Here is a 25,654-nt window from a genome sequence, read left to right on the forward strand (position 1 = left end):
GAAATGATGTAAAAAGTACAATCTTCATTTGTTAACAATAATAAATATTCTGTTACGTTAGATAAAAATTTTTTTACATTAACATAACTTTAGATGCAATATTTTATATTAATATGTATGTTATTAATTAATTATTATCGTGTTAAATACAATATTTTACAGCTTACATATTGTACAAGTTTAAATAATGAACATACATTTTTTAGTGTTGTTGGTTGTTTATTATTACTTATCTAATAGAAAAGTGCAAAAAATTTAAGTACCTACCAATTTCTGCTGCAAAAATATTTCTAATAGAATTAAAATATTTATACAGTGGAATTATCATTAAATAATTATATTAACTGTTGCCAGTAATTGTATGTATAATCTGTGTGACGACATGGTATGTATTACAAACTTTATAATTCTGCTTATACATATGTATTTTCAACATGCGTGTTTACATGTATGTGTGTATATAGCATATGTATACAAACATACGTATGTATGTATATCTATCTAATCTTAAAACAATAATAATTTATGAATCAATTAAATGGAAAAACAACAACGTTATTTAAAAAAACATAATGCAATTTATTTCTGATTCAAATAATAAATGTGTGTAAAATAAATATAAAAACTTTTTTACTTTATACTTCGATGTTTTACTTTTTCTTTTTCTGTATCGATGGCTTTTTATTGTAAAATTCTATTCATATTTTGGCATTACGGTTTATCAATTTATGATTTTTTAAAAATAAAACATTTAATATTTTTTTTACGTTTTTATCAAACTTTGACGTTTTTCTACAATACTTCGATGTTTTACTTAATCTTTTTCTGTATCGATGATTGGCTTTTTAATAAAAATTTTCGTTAATATTTTTGGCGGAAGGCCGAGTGTGAGACTCTTTCGACAATTTTCGGAGGCTATTTTTATTTTTGCAAATCGAAAGTTCGGGCGGCAGGTACGGCGCGGGGCCGGGGCGCCTGCTTGAAAATCATTCGTGAGTTAAGCGTCGTAGGGGAAGGTTCGACGGAGTCGCGGTGGCAAGACTGAGCGCGGGACTTATTTTAATAGGCTTATTTCGGGAGCCATTTTTATTTTTCGCACATCAGGAGTTCGGGTAGGTAGGTGGCGACCACCTAGAGGAGTCATTCGCAAGTTAACCGTCGGAAGGGATCATTCGGGGAATAGCGAGACTTATGTTTGGACGCTAGCGAGGGCTCATTTGCGTCTTGGCCGCTGGACAGAGAACATCTAAGAAGGGATTTCATCTCGGATACAAAGTAAAAGTAAAGTTTGAAAAAAAATAATTTGACCTTGAAATGACCTTGTAGGACTGGCTCAAATTCGAGGTCACAATTCTCCCCCCCCCCCCCTATACAACAACTTTGGTCTCTACCACTTTTTTTTAATTTGGCGTTGCTAGAGGAATTACGTAGGCGGGGTTTCATTCTGGCTGCAGGACATTGAGATGACCTTCAGTGCCGCAACCGAACATACCATTCTGAACGTAAAATTTACCGCTCTTTCCATTCCCGCAATAAAAGAATGGGGTTCCTATTTAAAAATCCAAAGTTGACCTTCAAATGACCTTGAAAAACGCGTTCAAGGTCAAATCCAAGGTCACCATCGGGTTGTCCCCTCGATATCCTACAACTTTAATCTCTACCAATTTTTTTAATTTGGCGTCGCTAGAGGAATTACGTAGGCGGGGTTTCATTCTGGCTGCATGACCTTGCGATGACCTTCAGTGCCGCAACCGAACATACCATTCTGAACGTAAAATTTACCGCTCTTTCCATTCCCGCAATAAAAGAATGGGGTTCCTATATAAAAATCCAAAGTTGACCTTCAAATGACCTTGAAAAACGCGTTCAAAGTCAAATCCAAGGTCACCATCGGGTTGCCCCTTCGATATCCTACAACTTTGGTCTCTACCATTTTTTCGATTGTGGCTGTCCCTGACGAGTTATGAGCGGTGCCCGTTTAAATTGGGTCACCCTGTATATTGTGATGCATGTTAGACCTTCCCCAAGAAGATGGTCAACAATTTATTTAGGATAGGCGTGTTTATTCTGTTCATGACCTATTATTTTCCATATGAAAAACTGTAATACGGTTTTTGTTAACTACACGCATTGAACAAACTGACTTTGGCGTAAGCGTATTATTTTTTATTTAAAATCCATAAGTATAAAGTAGAACAGTGTTTCAAATATTTCTCTTCAGTGTAAAACAATAGAACTACGCTTCGCATGATTATGTTCTATATTTTAAATGGATATAGGTCTACTCTGCATAAAAAATTGCGCTTTGCGTTATAATACTTTCGTTTTTATTGAAAACCTATTTATACACAAAAACAAATAATGTGTTATAAAGGTGTCTATTTTCTTTGTGGTGACACAATTACAACCAAATAAAGTTACTTTATTCCCGCAAATACGGGAGAAAATTTTTTTAATTTTTTGAAAAATTAATAATTTTTTGGAAAAACCATAAAAAAATTTTAATTTTAGAAACTTGAAAGTTTTTTTAAATTTTATTTGTATTGATGTAAGTCCACTTTTTAAGGGAACAGCGTGACTACACAGTTAAGCCGTAAATAAAGTTCTATATGCAACACGGAAAGTGGGACACCAAACAAACTGTATACATAAAAACCCTACACAATCGTATTTTCCTACATGAAAAAATTCAACACCGATATTTCTATACGAATATTCTCTGCACCTATTTTTTATTATTTTAGTACATTGCGAAACTCTACACAAGCGTATAACCTGTTGTTGTAAAAATCATCTGACAATAGATTATGTGATTCTGTAGATTTTTGCAGTATAGTAAAATAATAAAAAATCGGCGTAGAGAATATCCGTGTAGAAATAGTACATAATAGGCTATTTCAAGCGAGGGTGATGTGTTGAGCACAAGTCAGAGTCGAGAGCGCCGAAAGCGTCCGAGACGTAGACGAGTGCTGAAAACACCTCACCCGAGTCTGTAATATACATATATACGCCCATAGTATACACCGTATTTTTTACAACAAGTAGGGAATCGTGCTTTTCAAGTCATGCACAATACAGTCATTAGTAAGCGTTTATTTTAAACAATTTATAAAATTTGCAAAACCTTAAAAATAGAATATTACGATACTGGTGTGGTAAAGTAGTTTCGCTTCGCTCGGGCGATATTGTCCCCACGAGGGTGAAATCCTTTTACCCCCCTAGTATCGTACGATATTTTAGCGTGACTTTAATCAAGGTTTATGCCACGGCGTGTCATAAACACGTATTTATAGCGGGGAAATATGACCTGTTTTTCCCCTAGGGAAAAAATGATCATTTATAGCACGCTAACCTCAAAATTTGTTGTCGATCAAAAAACTTTGTTGTCGATTTTGAGGTTGTCGTGTTATAAAATATCGTATGAGACTGTTGTGGCAGGTGTTTTTCTACCTTGCTCGATTTTCGAAAAACCTCGAGCAAGGTAGAAAACCATCTCCCACAACAGTGTCATAATATACTGTTCTCCCCGCTCAAGTTCGAACATATTCACACACGCTTGGAATGAACGATTTTATACGCTACCTCCTGGCGTGAAAAGAGATTCATTTCATACCTGAGTTGTTAAATAGTACATTACGATACCAGTAGAATAAGTAGCACTTTACGCCACTGCTCACGGAGGCTACACGGATAGGCGTGACAGCGGATTTATGCTAGTCAGTGCTATAAAATATCGTACGATACACGCGTCATAAGTCGATCTTCATGGCACGGCGTTAAGCGCACTCGCTAGGCTCGGGCGCTTAGGCTGTGTCCACAATCACCCGTATACGTTATACATACAGATATACTAATGCACATAAACGGTACCGAATACGGAGCCAAAACGGTCAATTGTGGACGCAGCCTTATACACGCCGCGCTGTAAAGTACTACTTATGCCACTAGTATCGCAATGTACTATTGTGTAGGGTTTTCATGCGTGTACAGTTTGTTCGGTGTCTAAAGTGGTATCTATATTCTTTCAGATTATGTCACATGTATTTGGACTTTCTTTATTGTCTGCTGGTATTTCATAGATTATTGAATCTCGTCATGATGTTACAGTTCATTGATTATCCAAACATTTTTCAATCCTTTAAGTTCCGTGGTACTGAAATTTAGGGCATATATTGAATTTCCTTTTTGGTCGCTAGTGATTTTGTTGTGAGTATGTTAACTTTTTTTACTTATATACTTCTTATTTTAGCTCAAAATATTCTTTTACGTTGTAAAAACGAGCAATAGTAAGCAGGTTTTTGGTTTCCGTTTAGCTCAAACTAAAGTCATCGATTTTTCATATTATGGTAGATGACTGTAATAGTGTAATAAGACCACTAAGCGTTTGTTAACGCATCTATTCTCCCTGCTGACAACGAAAGCTGATAAAGAAATTTTTGTAGGGGTATTATAAAATTTATGGAGAAACTTTTTTTCAAATCAATTGATTTGCACCATAATAAAATTTATAATACTATTACACATGATGATAAGATATACCTATGCACACATGTGTATCGTATATGATGAGAAAAGCTTTTGAAAATGTTAGAAAATCACCTTCCAATACATAAAATTCGTTCGAAAAGGTGAAAACAATTATTTCAAGCAATTATTAGTATTGACAGGTACGAAGAACAAAGGCTTTTGGTGCAGCATATCGTCGTCTCCAATGAAATTGAAAAATTATATCATTCACATATTTCCACAAAAGCTCTAAAATTAACAGTGCGACAGATATTAAATTCCCTCCCAGGGGTGTAGTCAACAATTTGTTCAGGTTGGCTACACTTTCTGTGTTAACGATTCTGGTCCTCATTGCTTTTTTCGAAAAGGGGATGTTGAAGCTATCGTTACCGAACAAGACCTTATTTTTACTCGGGTAGAGTGTTGTGTATTTTTCGAAACACTTGTTAATAAATCCACCTTCAAAGCATCGGCGCATAATCTCGTTAAACCTAGATATGTAGGGCGAAATCATGGCAAAGATCATGCCAGTATATCCAGGTAATATTGGCTCCTCGATGAAGCTCAGGATCCAGCCGTTCTTGCCCGAAGAGTATCTGGAGCTCAACATAGTACCCATGGCATAGTTTACGTAAAAACCTTGCACTTCTTCGCTGTTGTGAATCAAAGCTAGTTTACAATTAAAATCAGCACTCCTATTATTAGTTGGCTGCATGCGGTATATTGCTTCAATTACAGAATCATCGGAATATAACCTTACTAATCGATTTAATATTTCCAAGGGTACGTATGGAATGAGTTTGTGATTGACAATATCTTTCAAAAAGCGCAAATCAAGATATTCTATCTAAAAGTAGTGCATGTCAATGAGATATTCCAAAACACAAACAGAGAAGCCTGAAGATATTAAGATCATCGTGAGGAAACAGATCCTCTCAGTTGCTTTAGTGGGGATGGTTGTCAAGGTTTGACCAAAGACCAACATATAACTTATATTGTATATTTCCCAAATTTTGTTGGACAAGAAGACTCGCAGAATACTGGACAAGATCAATATAACAAGTACAATTATAATTCCTATAATAAGCACATCGTAACCGAATAAAAGCTTCATCTTTCTATACTGTTTAACCACTGCGTGTGTACTGATTGGATAAAGAAAAATGCTTTTTTTCTGTGATTTCCTTGCCTCCAATTACCAGATAACTGTTGATCACAAAATCGATTTCAGCTTGACGTAATGCTTCAACCATATTCGATTCGATAATGTTCAATTGGCGCAAATTTGTGTACGGCGGGATGGATCTGATACCTTCAGATTCACAGTAAAATTAGAGTAGTCCGCTACCGTTTTCGTAATACTCACGTCCAGGCCGATGATGATACGCCAAATGTCGTCCCCGAAATACTGTTGATCTATCATTAGTTTGTATTCGTCCTCAATAAAGCCCGCGTCTAATTTGTAGCCGTACATATTTTGAAGTTTGTCGCTAAAAAGTGCAATATTTTCAGAAAATGAAGCGACATGATAGGTGTCTTTAAATGGATTGTAATGATGCATCTTGATAGTTGATGAGATATCTATGGCTGTATTACGAAGATATTCAGCTGTTCTAGAACTTATTATTTCAATTACAGCATTCAGGATTTTTAAAGTCCACAAGAATTTAAAAAATGGTCGTAACTCCTCGTGTTTTACTCCGTCGATGATAAACAGTAGACGCTTTGGTCGAATAGTATCGATCGTTAAAAAACCAAGCAATTCGTTACACTTTTTGAGATCATGTATTGTACTCTCGTTGTCGTTGTCGTTGCTTGAAAAAATGGTGTGCAGTGCTTCTCGCCAAGAGCGTTGTTTTGGCAATCCTTTTATATTTTGAATTGATTTATTTTTCAAAGGATTCTGGAATTCTTCAACGTTTACAAGGATGGAGAGAAATGTGGTCGCCATCTTTGTGATTACCGAACTCGATGTCGAAGAAAGGTGGTTTGAAGAGTTGCTTATCATAATTGACTTTTGAATCCGAGTTTGCTCCATCAAATAATTCATCAAGTAACTTGTAACGTCGTTTTCGTTGCAAATTATCCCACTAGTGCAATAAATGAGAATGCACAAAATGTAAGCATAAATTGCAGAAAAAGTAACCATACTGATACGATTAAAATGCAACTATACTCCCAAAATTGTGTCGATGACATTCCAGTTTTAATTCTCGTACAATAAATTAAAAAGCTGACAACGACATGGTAAGAACGGTAGGTGAAGACAAAGTATATGACTTTAAATATTCAGGACTACAAATATGTGCAAATCCAGAAAAACCCGGACACTTTTGGGGGTCTGAGTGAACGAAATTGAAATTTGAGGGCACACCTCCCAGACCAACTTTTTTGAGTTCCTTAGGCCACCCAGAACCCGAAAAACCTTGGGTTTCCGCGATTACGAAATACTTATTGTTTTGCCGGGCACTTGAACCATGGCTAATTTTCGTTTATTTTTCCCATGTTAAATTCCCATAAGAGAATTTAAAGTGCCCGGCAAAAAAATAAGTATTTCGTAATCGCGGAAACCCAAGGTTTTTCGGGTTCTGGGTGGCCTAAGGAACCCAAAAAAGTTGGTCTGGGAGGTGTACCCTCAAATTTCAATTTCGTTCACTCAGACCCCCAAAAGTGTCCGGGTTTTTCTGGATTTGCACATATGTATGTCCTTCAAGAAACTCAGACTACTTCGCATATTGACTATATGTTTGCAATTTGTAAAACTTATCCTACACATATAATAAATACATATTAACATGTACTTAATTTAATTTACTTAATAGTTTGCGGTACAGTTTCTTTATAAATATTTATATCGTTTCACTGACGTACACAACTTTTAATTAAAAAATTTTTGTAAAATTATTTGATTTCTAAATAAGATCTCTCTCTCTCTCTCTCTCTCTCTCACTCTGCCTAAAGAATGTCGCTCTGCTCTCATCAATCTGTCGGCGAAAAAATGCACCCTCTTAAAATTCTTCTACGTCCATCCGCGAATCAAAAGAATAGCGCGGGTAATTTAAAATTTAATTTAGCCATTAATCTCCAGTGTATCTCTCAGCGTCCGTGTCTCCCAGAAAAACTATATTTGAACACGACACACCCAAATAAAAAGGAAATCAAGCCCGAAAAAGAATCAAGAGCATCTTCTTCACTCTCCTGCAACATCCTGAAATAAATGAGCGCGTGCATACACCCGTTCCACAAACTACACACATTCCGTTTATTTATTAACTTATTTATCTTCTCTCGTTCGAAAGCACGCATATACCTTCGTCACGATTCCACGGCATAAAGTATATCTCGTAATAGAACGGGGACGGCGCCGATGTGTCCTTGGTGCCCTGTTGGGCAATCGATTCGAAGCAGAAGCGCGGGAGGATGTGCGCATCGTCTCTCGGGAAACTGCTGTGTATATAGGTGTAGACGAAAGAAGCTGGCCAACGATTGTTCTCGAGCTACGCAAGAGGAGGAGACGGCATCTTCTCGCGCCTGGCGAGTGGGATGTGTGCAGCGCAACGTGTCTGGCGGGTCGACGCTTCAAGGGGCCGGGATCTTTTGACTGGCGCGCTATGTACGAGCGAGAGCTTACTTTACATTTTTTGGCGAAAGCAGAAAGCTGGCGTTACATAAATTGATGACGGATTTTTCCTTCCGAGAAGATGAGCTCTCGATTTGTCAAATCTTATTATAATACGCTTTCTACTCTCTTGCATTTTGAGTGTTTGTCGGATGACTGTGTATAAGCAAGTGACGATTTTGAATGAGGTTGAGTTTAATTATGCGGAATTTTCAATCGAATTTCGCAAACGCGATGTTCTCTTATAGGCTTGCTAATAACGTTGCGCTGTAATTGTAATTTATGCAAATGCTATATGTTTCGAACTGAACTACAATATATTTCGACACACGGTAGCGGAGAATTTATTTATTCTGGAAAATCTACCACGATTTCTCAATCTTTCAGTATTTTCAGTTTTATTTGATGAATTCAATGATAAATTATCCTCTTCAAATGGCAGACTGCGATAGAATAAAAGCTACTTAAGACGCTGTTGCCTTTGTAATTAAATCCAAGAGTGAATTCGTAGCAATTGAACTTCTTATCGGATATCCCCCAAACAAAGCGCTCATCCGCAATTCGAATTTCAATGCTAGCACAAAAGTCATTTTATAAGTATAGCATAGTATCATTGCAGGGAATGTATTGTTGTTATAAAGAAAAAGTGCAAACTCTCAAAATTTTGTTGTAGGTAAAAAAAACAGTTTATTCAACTAACTAACTATAGGAACGACACGAGACGAAGGCAGTTTACAGAGCTGATGGTGGGGTTGGGAGATGAGCACCCTGGGGCTGGAATCCGTTTTCGTCGGCGACGTAGGTGATGACGTATTCCTGGCCGAGCTCATCAACCCATCGGTAGGATCCGGTGACGCGGTTGGTGGCGTCTTCGTTGCCGCGGACCTCGATTTGGGAGGATTCCTGCTTGGCGGATCCATCGCTGAGCTCGTAGCTGTACTGGTAGCCGTCGAGACCGATATTGTCGTGGAGCTGTTCCTTCAGCACGATGGTCTCACTGCCGGGTGGGCTGACCTGCCTGCGCCTTGGGACGGCGGCGAGGGCGACGGCTACGAGAGCGGCGAAAACTACGATCTGGAAATATTTGGAAAATGGTTCGTTATAGATTTGTTTGTAATTTTTTTATTATAAATTTGTGACAGGAAAATGAATTCAATGAAATTTTTGCACTGACAATATTATTGAAAATGTATAAACTGAATGATTCAACGGTTAATGTTTTAGGAATAGCACCGACGATTCTAACAAATTCAAATCAAAATCGTGTAAAATATCGAAAAGTCTGTGAAACCGAGCGTAATATAGTGTATCAGTGTACATACCGTCTTCATGTTTGAGTTTTGGTTTGAGTTGGAACTGGATGAGTTCTGAATCAAAGGAGACCCGGAGGACTGAATGTGCTGACAGTTGCAAGCCCGGGCTATTTTATACTCATTCTCCACCCATGGTCCCCTCCTTGCAGGCGTAGAGAAAAAATTTCTCCTGTGCCTATCGGCGATAACTGCCGCGCCGCTCGAGAGAGAGAGAGAGAGAGAGAGAGAGAGAGAGAGAGAGAGAGAGAGAGAGAGAGAGAGAGAGAAATAGAGATGCTCCTTTCCGCTTTTGCCGCTGCTCATCTTCGGCTACCGATTTTTTGATCCGACCTTCGGGCGATTGCGTGCTGGTACACGTAACAGCGTGACCGCGGATACCCATCCCGTCTGGCATCCTATAGATGGTCAGAGATTCAGTGGTTATGCAGTAAACCAATAAACTCCGGTGAATCTCATTACCGCGAGGGACCGGACCGTTGGGAAAAAGCCGTCGATTTTTGTTTGCTTTCTTCTTTCGCGCGTGGATCTTCTTTTACATTGTTGCTTATTTTCGAAAGTCGACTAGAATACGAGACAAAGGTTGCGTAGGGCTTTGCCAATCGACCGTTGGGATCGTTTTGCGGAAACTATATATGGGTTTTTAAACTGGATGGGTGCCTATGGATGCGCGATTTGTGATATATTTCATAAATTTCGTTTCTGGGAGTGAAAAACTACAGAATGCAAGTGCCTTTATAGCAGATAAATCTCGCGGCATATAAAGCAACGTATCGTTTAATGTATATATTCGACACCTTACTAAAATTCGTTTCTAATTTCTTATTCTGCGGGATTACCTAGTTTTTAGATTCTTTTTTTCGAAATTAGATAAATTAAACAAAAAATGTCGAGAATTTTTAAATTCACACACATGTACATTAACATGATGACATCCCGATGACATCCCGGTTGCTTGCAAAATTATTAAACATATTTTGCTATTATTATATAGTTTTGCAATTTTTAGTTATGGCTGATGCCTGCGGTCAGTTTTCACTCTTAGAAATGTCAAGTTTCAAATCGTACAAGTATGTGAATTTCGAAAATGTGGTTTTCATCACCGCGATAATGTTCACATTAGTTTCTGACTATACAAGGGTTTCCAAATGTCCGTCCGTTATGGATATCTGTAATTTCGTTCTAAATTACTCAAATGTCTCGTGGAAAGACGATTTTATTAGATGTTGCACAATAATGTAGAACTTCGTTGAATTAAGTCAAAATGTTGTAATATAACGCTAATTAGGGGAATCCCGAATTTCTATACTTAATATAAAATGCTGATTTCAAAAAATCAGCTTTGCTGCTTCATTGAAATTATTTACACTAAAGATCTATATGTCTATTTAATATTTACTGTATAATAAAGTAAGTTTGCCATACTCTTCTGAAGTATGGGTTATTTTACTATTTTAATTCAAACTTTTAAAGTATATACGTAGATATATCGAACACCACGTGTGGTTTCACTATACGTATCACTGCAGTTATAATAATGCCCAAACAATGTTTTTGAATGGAAACCATGTAGATTTTCCTTCTGGAAAAGCCGCCCGATTTACGAGATTTCATCTAGTCTTGATCATTCCGTTGATTTTAAATATTATCTTATTATATTATTGGTTATATATTGCTTCCTCCTATATAGAAAGCTTTAAAATAGTACAATTTTCAATTTCATCAAAAACATTAGGTTATAGAAATTCACTCTAATGGAATTGAAGTTCGAATCACGAAATTTTAGAAAATGTCCGTATGGATGAATATTTTTGAATGCAGGCTGTTAAAGCCAACGAAATTCAACATGCATATCATTATTTGGATTCTAAATTCGAGAAAAAAAGTTATTTTTAATTTAGCTAGCTATTGTTTATTTTATTTAATTCAAATATGTCTGAACGGAAGCACGGGAAAGGTCCGAGTAGGCGGTAATGTATCAGAACCCTTCATGATACGCGATGGTTTAAAACAAGGGGATGGGCTCTCTACGGTGCTGTTCAACTTAACGTTAGAGTATGCCGTTAGAAAAATGCAGGTTAGCCAGATGGGCGCAACGCTTAATGGAACAACGCAGATACTAGGCTACGCAGATGATTTGGATATACTGGGGGATTGTAGGGAAACGGTAGCAAGAAACGCGGAAATCCTCATAAAAGCGGTGGAGTATACAGGGTTAGAAGTGAGTGAATCAAAAACAAAGTACATGATTGTGGATAAGCTAGGCATCTGCAGAGGGGAGGAAGATCTCAGAGTTGGGAATTTTACTTTTGAAAAGGTTAGCGAATTCAGGTATCTGGGTACGACCATAAATGATAGAAACGAGATTAATGTCGAAATAAATAAGAGACTCCATTCGGGTAATGCTTGCTTCTACGCCGTGAGTAATTTACTTAAGTCGAGGCTGTTGTCTAAAAACGTTAAAATAAGAATATACAGGACAATAATACTGCCGGTGGTTCTGTACGGGTGCGAAACGTGGGCTCTCACTAAGCAGGCGGACAACCGTTTTAGGGTATTTGAAAATAAAGTTTTGCAAAAAATATACGGGCCGAAGAAAGATGAGGAAACCGGGGAATGGAGGAGACTACACAATGATGAGTTACAGAATCTGTACGCGTCACCAAATATTAACAGAATAATAAAATCGCGCAGATTGGGATGGGCAGGGCACGTAGCGAGAATGGGAGACGACCATACGGCAGCGCGTGTCATGAAGGGCAGGCCGATGGTAACGCGACCTCTAGGTAGACCTAGACGTAGATGGGAGGACAACGTAAAACTGATCTAGTAGAAATAGGACGGGTGGGTGTCGATCGGAGAGGTGCATCTTGGGTGGGGTGACACAAGATAGGGCAGCGTGGAAGGCTTGCGTAGATGAGGCGATGAACTTTCGAGTTCCAAATGCCATGTAAAAAAAAAATTGTTTATTTTATTTTTCATAAGGATCACGAAATTTCAAAATTTTTCCATTCCGAAAAAAGTAAAAATTTGGACTATCGAAGAAATTTGCACAGAATATGTTTAAGGCCAGGTGCAATTTACAGTAAAATATATAATATGTTTCAATTAACTATAATTTGCGTGTGGGCAGTGGTAATGTAAGCGCTATATAAATTGCCTGAAGCTTATATAATGCAAGAATCCTTTTGAGTGGAAAAAATGACCTTTGAGGTAAAACGAAGACACTCATCTTGTGAATTCCATGAATTTTAGAACGATATCATTATGTAATATAAACTATTTTTTTATTATCGCAGTTTAAAAGCTGATTTACTACATTAATTTTTAGTGTTTTCTGCTTGCGGGTGGCTTTTTACATGCGGAGATCGATGTGCGCTTTGATTTTGATAGATTTGCATCTAGTTTCGAAATCAACATGTGCTCGGCAAGTTTTGAAACGTACTAAGTAGTCTTTACCGCAAAGGCATATGAGATCTATGTTTGCGTTGTGAAATTATATATGCGACTTTTCCTCGGTAATTTCAGAATGCAGATATGCTACTCTATTTAGGAGTGACGACATGACTGTCACGAGCAAATCACGTATAACGTTTATCTTGGATTCACAACATTCAGATCCAGATACTAATTTTTTTTAATGCATACACACTATAGGTTTGAACAAATTTTGTTCAAAAACTAAAACCTTTTTATAAAATTATTATGCTACACGACAATTGTAATATTTTTCAAACTTCCAGTTTAGCAAGCACGCTATAGAATTTTTCATAGTTTTTGATAAAAAATCGAAATTCAAATTTCCCGCTACTAATCAGTCGCAAAGTACACTCCGTTCTCATCGACCTCTCGGTCCGCGTGACGTTTGACTAGCAGCTGATTTCATTCCCCAGGGTTCCGACCGTTCGGGGCTCTCTCTTGTCGACTCGTTTCTTAACCCCTTCGTCTCTCGATTCGACGTTCGGCCCCAAGAAGTCGTTCTCCCTCGAAAAGCCAGGATGCAGGCCAACCTGTGGAACCTGATGGCTGTGTCCATGAAGGTGAGTCCTCCAGCTCGACGTCTACTCTCGATCTACCTCGTCGTTCGTGTCCTCATGTTTTCCTCGTCTCGGTCTCCTTCGCCTGGCTCTGAAGGGCAATCCCGTGACCATCAGCTTCTTGTCACTCTCTCTCTCATCGTGCGATATTGAGATAAGAAATTGCGAGTTCCGCAGTCTTGCGATCATTCATCGAGTTTCGAAGATAATAGTTCAGGTAGTAGAAACATCTGATGGTTGGTTATGTCACTTTCCACGGGCTTTGCTTCTGCTGCGGTGCGGGGGTCTCCTGATGTGTTTTCCGTCTCGCTCGTACTCACGGGCGCGCCGAGCTTTTTATCGCAGTTGTCTTGACTTAAAAGTGGATCGTACGTTCGGTGTGTCGAAATCGCTCGTCGAAAAGCGTGCATAGATTTGCGTAAAATCGTCTGATCGACTGATGGTCTGCCGCTGAAGTTTGTGTGGGGATGTGTAGTTCTGTGGACACAGGTGATCAGGCCGTGGTAATGCTTGCGCGAGGTCGTGTGCTTGCGGAGGCGAACCGCGTTTTTGACTTATGTTCGAGATTTATTTTTGAACTCAACTTTTCTGTATTTTGAGTTCAGCTTTGATGTAATTTTTCGTGCTCCGAAATTCATTTTGGAGTGGTCCGTATACGAGACCATCTGTCAATTTAAATTCTTCATCTGTCATACGAATGTTGTTATTGTTAACTCGTAATACGTATAATTATGACAAATTTAACTGATTATTTTGTTGTAATTTGCAGCCATCATGTATGAAGCGTGCTGTCAACCCCGTACTGGCAGCTGTTCAGCAGAGACGGTATGCCAGTTCTTTGGATGCCGACATTGTTGTTATCGGCTCTGGCCCTGGTGGCTATGTAGCTGCAATCAAGGCTGCGCAACTGGGAATGAAGACAGTTTGTATAGAGAAGGACCCAACGCTTGGAGGAACTTGCTTGAACGTAGGATGCATCCCATCAAAGTCACTGCTCAACAACTCTCACTATTATCACATGGCTCACAGTGGAGATTTGGATAACAGAGGAGTCAAGGGTACATTTATTTTATTTATAAATTCAATATGAACTGATCAAAATCTGAAAATGATAACAAATAGTTTCTATTTTCTCAATGTTCTTTCATCTGCACAGTATTCATAACTTGTATGCTTATTCTTACATAATAGCCAGAGCTACAGATATTCTACAACCTTGTACAACTAACTTTATTATTTTCTAGTCTCTGGCGTGTCACTTGATTTACCCAAATTGATGGAACAAAAGTCATCTGTAGTCAAGGCCTTGACTGGAGGAATAGCAGGACTATTCAAGAAGAACAAAATAGAACTGGTCAAAGGACATGGAAAAATAACTGGCAAAAACCAAGTAACTGCTCTTGGATCAGATGGTTCTACTGTAGCCACTGTCAACGCAAAGAACATTCTTATTGCTACAGGCAGTGAAGTCGCACCTTTCGCAGGAGTTGAAGTTGACGAGAAAAAAATTGTTTCGTCTACTGGTGCACTCTCTTTGGATTCTGTTCCTAAACGATTGATCGTTATTGGTGCTGGTGTTATTGGATTAGAATTGGGATCAGTGTGGCAAAGGTATCAATCAATAGCACCTAATTATTTTTCTATTTGTGATCATGAAAAGCTAATTGTCTTCTGTTATTTCAAGGTTGGGATCTGATGTAACAGCTGTTGAGTTCATGACGTCCATTGGTGGTGTAGGCATTGATGGAGAAGTCAGTAAAACTATGCAGAAAATAATGAGCAAACAGGGACTCAAATTTAAACTAGGAACGAAAGTTACTGCAGCTGCTAAATCCAACGGAGAGATCCAAGTTGTTCTTGAAGACGCGAAAGACCCGAGCAAGAAAGAGACCGTGGCGTGTGATGTTCTCTTGGTGTGCATTGGAAGGAGGCCATACACATCAAATCTTGGTCTTGAAGAGATTGGAATCGAACGGGATGAGAAGGGAAGGATACCCGTTAACAGCAGGTTCCAAACTGTAATTCCTAAGTATGTATCAAGGTTACAGTTCAATTCGTGCTTTTATTAATTTATTCTACATCAAATTTATTTATCTTAACAGCATTTATGCTATTGGTGACTGTATCCATGGACCTATGCTGGCACACAAAGCTGAAGACGAAGGCATCATCACTGTTGAAGGCATTGCTGGAGGTGATTTCTATTTGATGCTTCTACGAATAGAATAAATATAACAAAATCAGAGTCCATAAATTCAAATATATTATTTTGTTTAGGTGCCGTACACATCGATTACAACTGTGTGCCAAGCGTCATCTACACGCATCCTGAAGTAGCCTGGGTCGGTAAATCGGAGGAAGATCTTAAGAAGGAAGGTATCGACTACAAGGTCGGCAAATTCCCGTTCATGGCTAACTCGAGAGCGAAAACAAACCTCGAGATTGATGGATTCGCCAAAGTTCTGGCCGACAAGGCCACCGATAAAATCCTGGGTGTCCACATGATTGGGCCAGCTGCCGGTGAACTTATCAACGAAGCTGTTCTCGCTATGGAGTATGGAGCGAGTGCTGAGGATGTCGCTAGGGTCTGCCATGCTCACCCGGTATGTTTTATTAATATCTTATTTTTACTGCACAATTTATCAGTAATACATGGTTAAAAAAAATTTACCTATAAAAAAAAGATTGCATCAATTATTTTCCTAAAATTATTATGCACTAAAAAGCGAGTTAATGCAGAAATACTGCCTACGCATTCAATATGATTAACTTTATCGCAAAAAGTTCTAGAATTAACTCTGAACTTTCATATTATTGAGATAGCTTCAGTAAACATTCCAATTATTCTTTGTTAAAACATATATGTGACAATGCATATATTTGAGTTAGTTGTAAAATACGTCAATCATTATAATTATTATTTACAATCATGGTTTTTACAGACCTGTGCGGAAGCTCTCAGAGAAGCGCACTTGGCAGCGTACTGTGGCAAACCAATCAACTTCTAGGAAGTTACAGAAAAACTAAAATACGCTGTAAATCTCGGAAAGGCATTGTAGCTCTAAATCTAGTCTGCATTGTGAGACGCTGCACTCCGAGTTATTTGGGCAAAGTAGTCGTCGATGTCTGATCGCTATCTACGTTGCCCTATCATCACTGCTAATTTACGAAAGAGACAAAAGAAGAAAAAACTAAACCAGAACTGTAAATAAGATTGTTAGATCACCTATTTAAATAAGAGACAGACGTCTCGTCACTAATAGGTTTATCATTGTTCTTATAAGCCTCGTATTTATTGAGAATAAATCGGTAGCCATTACGTCTGTAAGGCGTATGAGGCTGTGAAAAGTCCATATCGAATTTCTTCTCAATCCTACCCAAGGAATAATTGATTCAGGAAAACAGAATTACTTACTCATGGATCATTCTCGGTTCATATTTATTTTATTTTATTTCATGTGTATATTGGTCAACTGTCCTTTTCTGTTTTAATGTTTCAATTCATTGTTTCAAAGGAGATACGATAATTAACGGGAATCGAAATTTCGAATGAATGAACGTCTCCACTATTTGTTTATCATTAGAAACTTTACAAATGTTGACCCCGAATTCGACTAAATACTGTAATTGATCGAAAATTCGTTATAGGCAAAAGTTAATAAGTCCTATTTATTATAAAATCCATACTTTCTTGCGCATGAAAGTCATGTGGAAAGTAAAATAATTAATAAAGTTAACCTATACATAAGAAATTGACATTTTTATTTCATGACAAAATTAAATAAAAGGATCAACTTTTTTTTTCAATTTGTTGCAATTTTTTAATTATAGCTATCTATGATGTTATATGTACTATAACGATTTCGTTAGCAGGTCGTATGCGCAACATATTTGATGTAGTATTTTGATTATTTTAACAATTATATAGTCTAAAATACTAACTTTAGTCAAAGAATCCTTTTATGCGATCTCTTAACATCGCTATTCTTTAAATAGCTCTTCACATAGCGTGCAAAAATTGAAGAATTGCTGTTAAGCTGATTAAATAACGGGAGTGCTACGTGTTTGTATAGGTCTGTACTCTTACTCTAACATCTTACCGTGAAGTACTCGATCCATTCTGCTTAATTAAAATACGCACACGCGCATGTTTTACATAAATATAATAACTTGTGACGTGTCTATACTCTACAGATAACTAACTGTTTTATTCATTATTTTAATATCTTAATATTTTTACTTTGTAAATTATTGATAAATGACATCAGAGGAAAATTAGAATACCATTAAAAATCATTCAAAGAACAGATGACTCATCCGCTACTATTCAAGCAATGACTGTAAAACATTAAAATGACGATTTACGTTTTTTCCTTCAAAATATATCGTTAAACTTTGTCACGAATATCCACCTGAGCAGCTATAACCAAGCCAATAAAATTTGTATCTACATAATTCTTCTCTCCATTCCATCCGATTCACAGTTACCATACTTGCATTGCCGACAACATTTTTACAATCATCACAACGCACCCTCTATAAAACGTTCGAATTTTCCCGCCACCCGTATAGCACGCACGCACAGGGGCGCCGGCATCGGTGGACCCCCACCGCAGCTTCAGACTACACTCGTCAGTCTCTCCCGGCCCCTACTATATGCTCTACGCCACTGTCCCGGCACACGCAGCAGTAGCTCGCGGCGCGAGTCTTAGCAGCCGCCGTCAGTGCGTCGTCCTCCGCCGCACCGTTGTTGCCGGTGACCGCCGCTCATATATATCACATCTACATACACTTTGACTTTGCACGGCAACGCCGCTGTTGCATAGGTACCCTCGCGTGCGCGAAACACACCCACGTCGTTAGTGCATCTTTAATTTTCATCCGTACCTTTATCTAAGTACACCTACAGTTGTGATGCTGTGCGATATGTGACGACGACGACGATGCTGGAGAGAAAGTGCGCGAAGACGAAGCCGATGCCGGCGTCTGCTGCTGTTTACTCTGGCTATTGACGAGCGCGCCGGCTGTTGTGCGCGAATGTTGTGGTGAAGTGCGTGTGCTTGCAGAGTCTGTGTTTTTCCGGGAGGTACATCGCACGAGTTTTTAGCCTAAACCGCGGTGACATGTAGCCGGTCAGCGATGTGGACCACCACGAGGACGACCAAGTACGCTGTCGGTGAGTCAACCTCGCATCTCGGATGCTTTTCGTAAACAAAACAAAGCGCAGCCGAGCCTCAAAGGGACTTTCTCGGAATAGTAATATCGATGTGTGTTCCCGTAAACGCGTAACCCGATACAGACGCTCGATTTATAAAGTATACACAATCGCGCGCGTGGGAGACAAAGACGGAGCTGTCAAAATCGCGTGTCTGTTGATGTCTCGAGAGCGCGCCTCGTGACGTTGCTCTTATTCCATTTATACGAGCTCGTGCGCGCAGGAATTTTTTCTTTAACGCCGCTCATTGATGATTCCCTAGCACGAACCAGAGGCACATCTCTCTCCGTTAATTGAGCGACGTTAAAATTGGCGCAAACCGCCGACACAATTGACGAGAGGAAAACGAGGGAGTGTATAATATAATAAGGGCGGCGGGGGAAAAAAGAAGGAACTGAGCGTTTAAATTGATGCCGCTTTTTGCGAACGCGCGTGTGTGTGTGTCGCGCGAATTATTTCTGCGGACGCCGCAATTCCGGAGGCACGCGCGAAATGCGCCGGGTTGTAAATATTGAACGAGTCTGCGTTTTTTTGGCTTTCTTTTTGCGAGGAGATGGGGATTAGCATTTCATTTGATTTTTTTGCGTAAAGTGCGTGGGAGCGCTACAGTGTACGAGAAAATAAATTTAGAGGCTGCTGGAGTGTGTTTTTGTTTATGGGAAATCCAGAGAGTAGTAGCTACCGCAGGAATCGTTTGTTTGCTGCGTAAGATAGTCGGATGGAAGAGAATTTGCATTTTAAATTGGCCGAAATTCAGTTTGGAGTCGTGCTTGTGTGTGTGTGGGTGTCTGCGCATTTCGGCTAAATAAGCAGTTATTTAATCGAGGGGTTTTGAATAAACATTGACGGGCTTTTATTTGCCTTTTTCAATGGTTCTCTATGATTGAGTTTCATTCGTCGAGGCGGTCGCCTGTGGTACGGCGATTATTTTGTTTCATAACACGTTCAAAGCGATCAAACACTGCAGGTCTATTAAATACGAAATAGCTATGTTGGAATGATTTATTTATTGCTGATGTGTGCACACCGTTGTGATGACTAATAAGCAATAACGAGCGCTTATCGCGGTAATCCTAAGCTCTATCTGATTAGAAACTCCAGCGAGACACGCGTGAAATTCTCGTCAAACCGAAAAATTCAGCAGCTGAAGATTCTCGCGGTCCATACGAGCCATACAGGCGACATCACGGCAGTTCTGGGTAAAGCGTCCCTCCCCCCGCACGATGCTCTCTCCCTCGTGTGCAGTGCGTGCCTTTTACGCGCCGGCCCATTCATGCATTGATCGCGTCAGGAGAGCTCCGTGTGCCAAGGAGCGTTGCTGTCCGCTGGATAAGACTCTCCCCTGGCTCTTTATCTCCGCAATTGTTTGTAATTAAGGAGATGTTGAGCTCTCGTTTGAAATTTGCTCTGGTGGCTTGTGCTTTTTTTATCGTTCGCGTTTTATAGGATGACGAGTTTTTTGTTGTCTGATAACGTGAAGGCTGGATCTGGGCTAAGGTTGATAAATTTGGGGTCTGCGTCGAGACGGCGCATCTGTTTTATTGATTTGACGATGCGTCGACAGACAGGCAGGATATGTCTGTTGAGTTATGTAGTCAGAAAGGTTGTTCCTTAATTTGTATAAAGCGATTTGAAAGAACACGAGCTCGTGAAAATTATTTCAAAGAAATTCCACTGTAGAATTTCACTATAAAATCGTCCGAACTTCGTAGTAAAACTCACACTGCGCACATTTCTCCAAAAAAAAGTAAAAGCGCGACTCGAAAGTGCAAAAGAATGTACAAAACTCGTAGCTTCAAAGAAGATATCTACATCACATCGCAAAGAGCCCTCTTTCGCAGTTCAATCCTCTCTCTTTCTGTACAGCATTAAAATCGCCGACCGTCTCTGCGTGTACTCTCTCTCTCTCTCTCTCGCTCTCGCTCTCTCTCTCTCTCTCTCTCTCTCTCTTTTCCTCTAGATTTCAGCGTCTAATTTTCTCATTTTCATTGTTTCACTCGGCTTCATATTCGTTCGCTTCTCTCTCTCTCTCTCTCTCTCTCTCTCTCTCTCTCTCTCTCTCTCTCTCTCTCTCTCTCTCTCTCTCTCTCTCTCTCTCTCTCTCGTCTCTTTTCTCCGTCTTTCGCTCCATTCTTTTCCCAGCACTGGTATAGCGGCATAAGCGCGTATTCACGACTTGCGCTCGGCGCAACGTTATAGAGAGATGGGGCCCCTCCTGATTAAATTAAATGCTCCAGTTATCGGCGCGCGCTTCTCCTCGACACAGTCGAAATTGGAATTGTTTGTACATCCTTGAAATGCGTCCGCGTTGTTTAAACTACGATAACGAGCTGCTGAGCTTTTATGTCTCATTTTTTATTACAACGTGTGATTATACCGCAGAGATATATTTGTGCGACTAATTGGTGCGTTAGTATTTTTGTATTGTATGTGCAAGGATTATGATTTTTTATTACAACGTGTGATTATACCGCAGAGATATATTTGTGCGACTAATTGGTGCGTTAGTATTTTTGTATTGTATGCGCAAGGATTATGAAACTGTGGACAAACTTATAATCGGAGATGATAGGAATCGATATGGCTTTATCGGTCTGATTGCACGTATGCCGCTGAGAGAGATATGTGGGTATTGGAACAGAATGTATTGAACATTGCACGTATAAAGACGGTGGTTTGATTTATCAATACGTATATTTTGATGATTTATTGCTTAATATTGGAGAATTGAGAGCAGTTAATACTTATTTATAGACTGGCCAGTTATTTCGTAAATTATCATAAGCTGATTGATATTTTTAAATTACTTCTGATAACAGCGTTATCGTACACGCGATGTCACAGGTAAAAATACTATGTATATGTGGATCACCTGAACGTCATATACTAAAAAACGTCTGTGTTCGAACTACGATATTCGAATTATCTACCAATGCAACTCGCGTACCTGATTATTTTCATAAATCCCGGCTTTCTCGAACATGATTCGCAGTTGTATATTTACCTCGCAATCACGCGTATGCTGTACGCAATAATTAGGTTGCGATGATTATTTATTTTCCGAACAGAACTAAGCGAAGACAAACCGATACTTGAAACATTATCTTTGTTAAACCAACAGTAGCAACGTTTAAGCAGACGTGAAGTGTATTTAAACGTTTACAGAGATTGTGCAAAATAATTGTGGAATCGACCTACAGAAGTTGAACATTATTTCTTTTCCCATTATAAGAGTTTCATATTATGTTTGGGTAAAGAATCAATCATAAAAGTCGATTGAATGGAAACGATGATTCTTCTGCGCGAGTTCGCACTCGCATTTCACTGATTGATATAATTGAATTTTGATGAAGATTGCAGTAATTCGAGTTGAATTCATGGGAAATGAAAGGTATCCGCCAATTATTTTTTTCATTACTCCGCTATGCAAAGAACGTTCGCAGCGCACAGCCCTTCACTTATTCCGCTAATATTTTATCCCACTAATAAAAACTGTGCATACATTTAAAAAAAGGGCATTACATTACACAAAATTACATAATTACAGTCAAACATATAATAAAAAAAAAAAAAATATGGATTAAAGTTTGCACAAAGTAGCAGCTTAGGCGGAAAAATACTCGAGACAACGTTATAACATTTTTCTTCAGGATCTTTCAAATAGCTCGAGCGCAAAACTTCAATCCCACTTTTTCACACACAGCAGGCAAAACTAAAAAGACCCCGTTAACACAGCTAGCAACAAACTCTAGCGGCCTTTATCGCCGCGTCTGAATAATTGGAAACGCAACCAATGAACCGAGCTCTCTCGAGATAAAAACTCAGCTGCAGCGGCCTAGAACCTCGGCAAAGATTCCGCTCATGCAACACGATAATAACGAGACTATAAAGTACAGACCAAGCCGCTTCTCCGAGCACACAAAAAGAGATGCCGTCCGACAAAAATGCAGTATAATATAATAATAAGCGAACGGCCGCCTGCACGTCTCCGCACAAAAGGGAGTTACCTAATCTGGTCGTCCCTTTCAACATCGAGATTATCGAGGCAGAAGCTCGAACCGCGTCACGAACGTCTTCTTCGCTTCTCTCGTCGTCGTCGTCGTGTAATAACAATCGGAGGGGTATATACAGTGGCGCACAATGCGGAAACGGGAACGTCAGGCTAGTATAAAGTTTCTTTCTCTCTTCTCGCTCTCGCGTGTTCCAGTCGAGCGGAGAATCGCCGCGTGCAAAGCGAGAGCATCTTTCTCTTTTTCCTCGAGGGATACTGCCGCTGTTTTCCACGGAAGCTGCGCAGCAGTTTTACGTTCACGGCCGTGAGAGATGGTTTTTTTCTTCGTTTTCGAGAGTATGCGATTTAAAGAGTCTGATTACGCTGTTCAATGGGGCGAGGCTTGACTTTTTTTTTGTTTTGAGAATTCGCGTGCAGCAGCAGAGGACGTCGCGAGATTGCTGATTGCCGTGCTTCTGCGCTTGCTATTTTTATGCCGCTGGGGATGTGGGTTAGCTCGGCGGAGATGGCTTCGGGAACAGTTAGGATGAACTTTTCAATTATACCCGGCTGCTGGAGATCTTCCTGAAGTCCGGAGTTTGTTGGGTAAACAGCTTCGATCGAGCTGCTTTTCTTTATCGTATTTTGTTGATTTTGCTCGGCAACTCTTACAAAATGACGTATTGTGACGCTTTCGAAGCTCGAATTCCGAATTTCAGAAAAGCAGGAGTTATTCAGCCGCGAGCGCGAAGCGCGCCGATGTAAGTGAGGGGTAAAAGCCGCTGCGCAACGATAAGCGTGAACGATTTTCGCAGTGAAAAGAGTACGCGAATGTGCGAGCGCTGACAACTCGTTGCCGCACACACGTATACCTATACATGTATAGTCGATAAGCTTTGGCAACCGGCTCGATAAGAATGAGCTACAGCAGCACATCGCGTTGCTCGATATTGCTGTTTAAGTTTCGAATATGATGCGCGTTTCTCTCTATATTTCCTTTCATCGAACCTGCAGCGACTCGATATATTGGATCCGAAATTGAGGGATGATTTTTTCATTTCTCGACTCGATGAACGCGCGAGTTTTACATTGAAAAGAATGTATAGTATGGATGATACTGTGGTACGATTTTCAGAATGAAGATTGACGTCAGAGGCGTTGACAAATTAATCAAAACTGGCGGAGCAGGAAGATATGTAGGAAGTACAATAATAATTTCTGGCTGTGCGTGCAGTTCCTGCTGTTGTGAGCCATTGATAACTGCAACTTGTTAAAATTATTAAAAAGTTGCAATCGCGCTTTGTTATCGTTATGATTCATAAGGTGAAATCATCTTAATTTTATAGTTGTAGTTGAAAAACTCTTGGAAGTTTGTAAGTGTACGTATGTATAGTATCAATAATAATATAGCCATTATTTCCGTAATCGCTTTCTATCGGGTTTCCTGTAGTCGCCGAACGATCCATCAAACTTGTTTGCCTTGCATTAGGGTGATTATTTCCTGAATAAGACGCATCGTAAACATAGCTATGCAATTTTCGTGTATAGGCTAACGTAATTACTCAAAACTCATGCATATGGAAACAGATGCTATTTCTTCTATCATTTAAATTTGATTCATTACCTACAAATATGTTAAAAGTCAGCTGCAACTAAGTAAAAAAAATCAAAGTTCCCGAGCACACGTCCTCCCCGTACACGCGCTAACGTAAAAAGGAAACCAACCGCGCGCGCGCGCGTCACCTTCGAAAAAAAGCTCCACACAATATATAGCTTATCGATAGCCAAGTCACATACCAACCATTCATCGACCATAATTGCGACGCTTCGACCTCTGCGTCGACGGATGTGTGCCTGCGTAAACACCTACGCCCGACGTGTATACATATCCATATCCATATACACAGTCGGAGGACTCGCGTGCGCAGGTCGTACAAATTCGGCGAGTGAATATACCCACACATACACATACATACGTTCGATAATTGCGTACGCTTGGAAAATGGAGAGCTTGATTAAACTTTCTCTCTCTCTCTCCTGGCCTTTGAAAATTCTCCTCATCATCCCTCGCGCGCTTTATGGCCGCGATTATTATTGGCGGCGTTTGCTTGCGGGTCTTTTACGAGGCCGCAGTGGCCTCGACGACGGATATTTGAACGCATGTCTCAGCCGCGTTGTGTTTGTTCGGAGGAAATATTGCTCGACCCTTTTAGTCTAGATGGTCTAGACCTCTCCGAGTGGACGTTACGCTCTGGTATTGTGTTGTTTGGATGCGTTTCCTTGTATAGTGTGCAGGAAATTGTCCCGAGATTTAATTGCAGTTTGGCAGGTGCTTTTCGACGCTTTGTTACGAGTGGAATTCGACGTAAGTCCTCGGTTTTACGCACCTGTCACGGGAAAGTTGGATGAACTGTTGTAAAAGTGATATAGTTCGTAAACGACTCGACTTACTATAAACTTGAATGCTCTAGTTTTTAAAGAAAAAGATGCTGTAAAAAAGTTCATCAGGCTAATTCGGAAATTCAACAGTAGGTTTCTCTCCGAAGCTCATAAAGTTTCTCCGAGGAGATATCTGGCGAGATCCCATGGGTTAATCGAGAAATCCTTTCATATTACGAGCGAGAGAAAAGAAGATCTCGTGAAATATAAATGACCCTTAATTAGAAGCCCCTTCTTGCGCTGAAGTGCAAGTGCTCCTACGCAGACTGAGAGAGTAGCGCGTGGTGTTATCTTCCTGCGTCATCTCGTGCAGAGCCAGTGCGGAGATCCTTAAGGTAGACAGTGATGTCTTTCAACTGTTCGAGGGAGCTTTGTTACGCGATAAAAGTGAAGCGTATATTCTGCTATTTTCACGCATTAACTCAGGATAAAACGAAACTTTTGCTTGAAATTTGTCAAATGACTGTTACAATCCAAAAATTGAAGAAAAATGCGTTACAATCGTAAAAAATCTAAATATTCGTAATAAGACATATA

At 39.5% G+C, this 25,654-nt stretch overlaps 3 protein-coding genes across 7 annotated transcripts in view; 2 read left to right on the forward strand and 1 right to left on the reverse strand.

Moving 5' to 3' along the window:
- Positions 1-8,794: 8,794 nt before the first annotated feature.
- On the reverse strand, positions 8,795-9,503 carry CPR57 (cuticular protein RR-1 family member 57). Its single transcript, NM_001167845.1, has 2 exons — positions 9,448-9,503; positions 8,795-9,199 (listed from the first exon to the last, which is right to left on the reverse strand). The coding sequence occupies exons 1-2, from the start codon at positions 9,454-9,456 to the stop codon at positions 8,858-8,860; spliced, it is 351 nt and encodes a 116-aa protein (NP_001161317.1). The 5' UTR covers positions 9,457-9,503; the 3' UTR covers positions 8,795-8,857.
- Positions 9,504-13,311: 3,808 nt separating this feature from the next.
- LOC100118709 (dihydrolipoyl dehydrogenase, mitochondrial) lies at positions 13,312-16,825 on the forward strand. Its single transcript, XM_001602560.6, has 7 exons — positions 13,312-13,475; positions 14,242-14,530; positions 14,717-15,083; positions 15,157-15,501; positions 15,575-15,666; positions 15,750-16,075; positions 16,415-16,825. The coding sequence occupies exons 1-7, from the start codon at positions 13,434-13,436 to the stop codon at positions 16,478-16,480; spliced, it is 1,527 nt and encodes a 508-aa protein (XP_001602610.2). The 5' UTR covers positions 13,312-13,433; the 3' UTR covers positions 16,481-16,825.
- A 1,334-nt stretch (positions 16,826-18,159) lies between these two features.
- The window catches only part of LOC100118634 (dedicator of cytokinesis protein 3), an 85,648-nt gene continuing 78,153 nt past the window's right edge, over positions 18,160-25,654 (forward strand). For 4 of the 5 annotated variants that reach the window (XM_032595965.1, XM_016988848.3, XM_008213988.4 and 1 more), the window contains exon 1: positions 18,160-18,648. In XM_032595965.1, the coding sequence (XP_032451856.1) occupies positions 18,612-18,648 (37 nt within the window). In that variant the 5' untranslated portion in view covers positions 18,160-18,611. The remainder of the gene's footprint in view (positions 18,649-25,654) is intronic. The other variant, XM_001602504.6, reaches the window with a different exon arrangement.

This window comes from Nasonia vitripennis, chromosome 1 (genome assembly GCF_009193385.2).
Source record: "Nasonia vitripennis strain AsymCx chromosome 1, Nvit_psr_1.1, whole genome shotgun sequence".
In the NCBI taxonomy this organism is placed as follows: Eukaryota; Metazoa; Arthropoda; class Insecta; order Hymenoptera; family Pteromalidae; genus Nasonia; species Nasonia vitripennis.

What these genes read in the sequence shown, in the direction of transcription:
- LOC100118709 (XM_001602560.6), top strand. Translation starts at nt 13,434, where the DNA reads ATGCAGGCCAACCTGTGGAACCTGATGGCTGTGTCCATGAAG. An exon ending in GGATAACAGAGGAGTCAAGG is followed by an intron (nt 14,531 to 14,716) that starts GTACATTTATTT and finishes ATTATTTTCTAG; the next exon opens with TCTCTGGCGTGTCACTTGAT. An exon ending in GGGTCTGCCATGCTCACCCG is followed by an intron (nt 16,076 to 16,414) that starts GTATGTTTTATT and finishes TGGTTTTTACAG; the next exon opens with ACCTGTGCGGAAGCTCTCAG.